The sequence below is a fragment of the Anneissia japonica genome, unplaced genomic scaffold (assembly GCF_011630105.1).
Source record: "Anneissia japonica isolate Jap-2015-1 unplaced genomic scaffold, ASM1163010v1 scaffold211_len1577895_cov191, whole genome shotgun sequence".
NCBI lineage: Eukaryota > Metazoa > Echinodermata > Crinoidea > Comatulida > Comatulidae > Anneissia > Anneissia japonica.
Window position 1 is genome coordinate 6014 of NW_022711099.1, and position 6288 is coordinate 12301.

General features: G+C 37.9%; 1 protein-coding gene across 1 annotated transcript; it reads left to right on the top strand.

Annotated features, from left to right (window-relative positions):
* The first annotated feature begins 258 nt into the window (after positions 1-258).
* LOC117107255 (lactadherin-like) lies at positions 259-4942 on the top strand. The gene is made up of 4 exons (XM_033248880.1): positions 259-298; positions 3332-3636; positions 3723-3858; positions 4851-4942. The coding sequence occupies exons 1-4, from the start codon at positions 259-261 to the stop codon at positions 4940-4942; spliced, it is 573 nt and encodes a 190-aa protein (XP_033104771.1).
* Positions 4943-6288: the final 1346 nt, after the last annotated feature.

Here is a 6288-nt window from a genome sequence, read left to right on the forward strand (position 1 = left end):
TTAGTTTCTCTTGTGGCAGCCTAGCCACCATGGATCTAGTGTCTAGTTCTATGCCTAAAAAGGTCAATTTGGTTGTTGGTTCAACTGTTTTGTCAGGGGAAAGGGGGAGACTGATTGATTTGGCTAAGGCTAGAATGCTGCTTAGAGACTTTTGGCATGTCTGCAGTGTGTCCCCTATGAAGAGGAAGTCATCAAGTACTTTTACTATATTTTTGCAATCCAGTTTTTTAGTTAGAATCCATTTTATCCCATCTGAAAATGGATTCAAAAATTTTACAGGAAGAGCCACACCCTTGGGGTAAGACCTTGTCGTAGTATAATTTTTTGTCCCATGAAAATCCGGTGAGATGGTACTGCGTAGGGTGTAGGGGTATTAGCCTAAATGCATCTTTTATGTCACTTTTTGCAATGTAAGCAGGATAATTAGACTTTTGGATTGCTGTTGAAAAAAAATTTTTTTTGTTGTGGAATATTATGGTTAACAGATCGCTCATCATATGGGTATGAGAGATTATGCAATAGTTTTTAAATGGTGGAGAAACAAATGGTCCCGCAATTCGCCCAATCGCCAGTTCCCTGAGTACCATATTATTGATAATTTCAGGTTTGCTTAGTGCAGTTGAAGAATTTCTAGCTGTGAAACCATTTTCGGGACTTTCATAGTGTAAATGGAACCCATGTTTAAATCCATTGACTAAGTGATCGCTTCCATCATAACTGTTGAGGAGGTTGGCTAGTTTATTTACTGTTATTGGTGTGGGGAGCTGGGAGTCTTTGTTGTAATTTGTATGTATTTGGTGGCGTTAAAATTGTTGATGGGGGATTATACTACGGTTGATGTGCACCTTTCTTGCACAAGAAGTGGGGATGTGGTCGGTAGTCATGACATTTCCAGCACTTGTGGGAATATTTACATTGTTGTGGCCTTAATTGTACACCTGTGTGATCGACAATGATAGATTTGGCAATATCCAATGGGTGTTTGTGTTGCAAAGCGAGGGCGGTAGTAGGTTTTTCTGTTGCATGTGTCATAGGAACGAAAATTGTTTTGGGGACGATAGATGTGCTGTGTCGCCTGTTGCGAATGTGTTAACAGGTTGTGTATAAGGTCACCCCGGATTGTGGCCCAAGAGCATGTGTGTTCCCTAGCTCTTATAAATGCCTCGTTATAAGATCGCCAAGTGTTGGGATTGTTTTTCATCATGAGTTTTATCGGTTTTGCATAGGTAAATATATCTAGCATGTCCCCTGGGTAGAAACTAAGGTAAATAGTAGCAAAGTCATAAAAAACAATGGTCCACTCATGTTCAGATAGCTGGCGCTTTCTGGTCTTTGGCACCATTTGAAGACCGCCATTGTATTGTAAGGTGTATGTATCCCTTTGTTCTGGATTGTTCTAGAAAATCAACATACTTGTGCTCCTTTATCTTTGCCTTAAGTTTGTCTGAGACTAGCACACCAGCCTTGATACCCCAGTGTATCTGAGTGGATTTTCTGCTGCATCGCTTTCAGCTATTGTAAGTGGGAGGACAGTTGTGCTAATCCCCCCATCTAAGTTGCGATTGAAGTTGGCTCAGGGGCCTCTATATAGACTCAGAGGATTGTGTGCTATTTAGTAAGCCTCCTGAGGACGGAAGTGTATCGTCATTTCTGTCACCCTGGATGGGCCGCACTTACTTATGTTATTCACCGCATTAGAAAGGCTGGTTATCATGTTCTGCATTTCATCAAGACGATCTTACTAGTTCTGAGGCCAGGTGATGTTCCTCGTGGAACCAAGATTCGAGAGGTCGAATTACGTCCTCTCTAGTATCAAAATAGAATTGTGTTTGAACACAATTCTCAATTATCTTGTCCATCTCACAACTCAAGTACAGAAATTATAGGTTGTACTCGACTCCTACTTTTGTCATAATCTTTAATCCTTTGTGCCACTTTTTGGGGTCATTAGTGGTAGGGTGGGGGCCTGCAAGAACCTTATTAATATTTCATTCATAAACTTTTTTCATTTTAAAATAAACAGTAGGAATGTTGTATAGTGATGCATGTGCAACATACATTGTCCAAATAATTTCTTGATTTTGATTTTGTGACATCCTGGTGTTTTAGCCTAGTATCATTAAATTAAAAATATAGGTCTTTTTTTTCGGATCTTCGTTTTACAGACACCCATATAGAGCGTCTATAAGACAAAAACCTTTGGTGATCTTTGATATTCTTCATGTTATTTCCATGGAGATGATGATGGGAAACTTGGCAATGGTTTTATAATTATTTCGAAGTGTTTCCAAAAAGGTAATTGAGAAAAAAAATGGAGGTTTCATTTTTCAGGTCTTTGGCCTTCGTTTTGTAAACACTCATATAAGGTGTCTGAAAAACGAAAACCCTTGATAATTTCACAAACAGACGTCCAAATAATCTCGTAAATTTGATTTTGTGATAGTCTGATGTGTTTGTTAAAATTAAAGAGAAAAAATGTGGGTCTTCGTTTTTTGGGTCTTCGGTCTTCGTTTATATAAGGTGCCTATAAAACGAATATCCTTAGTAATCTCTTGATATTCCTCATTTTATTCACATGAAATAATAAAAGAGGTACTTGGCAATAGTTTTATGACGATTTCGAAATACTTTCAATAAGCTGGGTGAGAAATAAACAGAGGTCTTGGTTTTTTATGTCTTCAGTCTTTGTTTTGACAACTATATACAATCATATAGGCTGTCAATTAAATGAAGACACTTGAAAATTTCACATATAGGGTGTCTATAAGTAAAGACACTTGAAAATTTCAGACGTCCAAATATTCTCGTAATTTTTTTTTTGTGACAGACCGGCCTATTATCTATAAAATAAAAGAGAAAAAAAAGGGGTCTTCATTTTTGGGGTCTTCGGTCTTGTTTTTATAGACACCCTATTTGAGTGTTTAAAATTATGTTCCTTTACTTACTACAAACCCCTCCTACAATCCTAAAAATGAGGATCTGGATAAATGAAATGTTAATTCATCGCAGTAAAACTATTAGTTTTATTCCACACAAATTATAATGTGTTTTTTTGGGGTTTTTTTTACTTGTGGATGTATTTTTTTCTAGTGATACTTTAATATACCACTACTTAACACAATGATTAAATTATTTCCCCATAAATTTCAAGAAAAGATTTTAATCCCAACCAAATAGAATTGAAATTATAGCTTCTTGAAGTCTTCCCCTAACATTCTGGAAATTCTATATCCGTTTTTTGGTGAAAAGCAATGTTGATAAACGATACATTTATTTCATAAATTGCTCATTGTGACAAGGCCTGATTAAAATTAATTAAATAACTCTACAGATTCATTAGCTCTTGGAGTTGAAGATGGTACTGTCCATTTGACAGCATCCAGCGAATTCAATAATGATTTGAGGGCTGATCGAGGACGGCTTAACACAGTAGCAGGAGGCTCTGGAGGCTGGGCAGCAGCAACTAATAACCTAAATCAGTGGATTCAAGCCGATCTTGGTGCTATAAAAGGTGTGATTGGAGTAATAACACAGGGGCGCAGTGAAGATGTTCAATGGGTCACATCATACAAAGTAAATTACAGTACCGATGGTAGCAACTACTTACCAGTATTGGGATCGAGTGGCCAAGTTGAGGTATGTTTTTATAATCAATTTATAGATTATGCGACAAGTATCATAAGACGCGGAATGTATGCTTAACGTAATCACATTACTTTTAGAATTTCAGTGCAAACTCTGATTCTAACAGCGAGGTGAAAAACATATTCAACTCTGTTGTCTACGCTCAATTCATCCGTATCAATCCAATTACCTGGCAAAAGCACATCAGTTTAAGATTCGAGCTTCTGGGCACAGGTAAAACTTATCTAAGCATGCAATCATTGCAGTATGGTTTTAGAAATAACATTCAACCTCACATGCTGTAATTGATTTGGTTTATAAAGTATTAAGTGCTTTTGAAAAAAAACAATATGCAATTGCAACATTTATGGTTCTATCAAAAGCATTTGATGTTATAGATCACGGTATTTTATTAAACAAACTGTCTCACTACATTATTCAGAAACTAGCTGAAATCCCGAAAACAGTATGTTTGTATTAATGGCACAGAATCAAGTTTAAGAGAGACAGATATTGGTGTACTACAAGGCTCCCTGCTGGGGCCACTATTGTTTCTCATTTACATAAACGATATTTACAATTAATGTACTGCAATCGATATAATTAGTTTTGCTGATCAACTAGCATCAAATGTGATCTCAAAGTGCTGTGTAACTTAATTAACACTGAATTAGGGAAACTTAATTGGTTTAGGGCTAATAAGCTTCTCTTAAACACTAGCAAAACAAATTATGTTGTGTTTAATAGGCCACCACAAAAACATATTAATCTTGACGAATTGACAATTATATGTCTTATATGTAAACGTTATGCACATATCCAATGTACTTTTGTGTGCTCTGAGTGGTATTGTGTACCATGTAATGCTTCCTTATTTGCATTTAACCATAATCTAGATGATGAGGAATTTTTACATGAAATTAATTATAACTTTAAAAATCAACCTGTCAATTTTGATAAATTAAATCAGCTGAGTATTAACCCTTTTGATTTAGACTATAATGTCCCATCCAGTTGTAGGTACCACCTTAGTGATAGTTTTAATGACTTGGTGTGACACATTGACACAAATTTTAGTTTTATTCACTTTAATGCTCGCAGTCTTACTAAAACTTTTACAGAAATATTTGATTATCTCCAGACTCTAAATCATAACTTTACCATCCTATGCTTCACTGAAACTTGGTTTAATGCCTATACTCCCTATACATTGTATAATATTCCAGGTTACAAACTCATTCATTATGATAGGCCAAACAAGAAAGGTGGTGGTATTGCACTTTATTGTCGTGAGTCGGACAAAGATGTCAATGAGTAGATCATAGACGGAGTACGTTGTTGAGACGTTTATTGGAACACAACGGAAATGTGAACGAAATATACAGTAAAATAAGAACCAAATAAAAGAAAAACCCCTGTAACACAAAGAAACAGAGAATAGAGTAAATGTATCATATGCCTCAGCAATATATCGCATAAAACAATGTCTCAAATTATCTCAATTAATCAGTATAAACTTCTTAATGACATGGCTCTCAAAGTTTTTACCTTGATCTGAATGGATCCGATCCGGCACTCCGTAACATGAAAACCAATAGTCTATCAACATCTTCGCTACGCCCTTAGCTGATTGATCTTTGCTGGGAACAGCAACAGCAAGCTTTGAATATGCGTCAGTCAGCACCAGAACATCTTCGAAACCACCTTTCCCCTTATCCAGCTTAAGAAAATCTATAGCGACAAGTTCAAGAGGTCTAAAGGCTAGTAAGTGGCGTAGAGGTGGTCGAATACTAGGTGATTGTGTCTTACCTACTGCGCATCGGAAACAACTCTTGATGTGTTGCTTGACACTTCTTCTAGCTCCCGGCCAATAACATCTGGAGTACAGCAGGCTCAACGTTCTAGATACTCCCTGATGGCCCCACTGATCATGTATCATCCGTAATATTTCGTCCCTCATGCATTCGGGGACAGCATATTGCTTGATTTTACCATGGATTGCATCATCGGAGAAACGGTATAACACACCATCTTCTAGCCTTAAGTTAGCCCACTGCCTCAACCAACCTTGCAATTCTCGGATCGACTTGTCATAGTCCTTGCCCGGTGCCCAGTCATCTCTTTTTAGTTTTAACACCTCGCTGAGGACAGGTGAATTGCACTGGAACTGGGATAGTTGTTGCTTGCAATACGACGGGAACACGGCTGGGTGACTCATTTCCACAGTCACTTCTCTTACCATTATCACAGACTGGAGCTCCCCTTTAGGTAGACTTCCCATCACACTGCTAATTACTTCGGCAACAGGGACAGTTCTGCTCAACGCATCTGCGCATCTGTTCTCCCTACCAGGTTTGTATTTGATGTCTAGGTTGTAAGTAGCCAGTTGCGCCACCCAACGATGCTCTGTGGCACCCAGCTTAGCAGTTTCCAAGTGTACGAGCGGGTTATGGTCCGTGTACACTATGCATTTGTTGTTGAGAAGATAGGAGCTGAACTTCTCGGTTACCGCCCATTTTAATGCAAGGAGCTCAACTTTGAAACTGGACAGATCGTTGTAGTTTCTCTCTGCTCCTCTCAGACCTTGGCTAGCATATGCAATTGGATGCTGTCTCCCCTTTTCGTCAGGCTGCATCAGGCATGCTCCCAATCCCTTAAACGAGG

Coding starts and splice junctions, on each gene's coding strand:
- LOC117107255 (XM_033248880.1), top strand. CDS start 259: ATGGATTCAAAAATTTTACAGGAAGAGCCACACCCTTGGG. Junction 3,637..3,722: donor GATCGAGTGGCCAAGTTGAG/GTATGTTTTTAT, acceptor CATTACTTTTAG/AATTTCAGTGCAAACTCTGA. Junction 3,859..4,850: donor ATTCGAGCTTCTGGGCACAG/GTAAAACTTATC, acceptor ATAATATTCCAG/GTTACAAACTCATTCATTAT.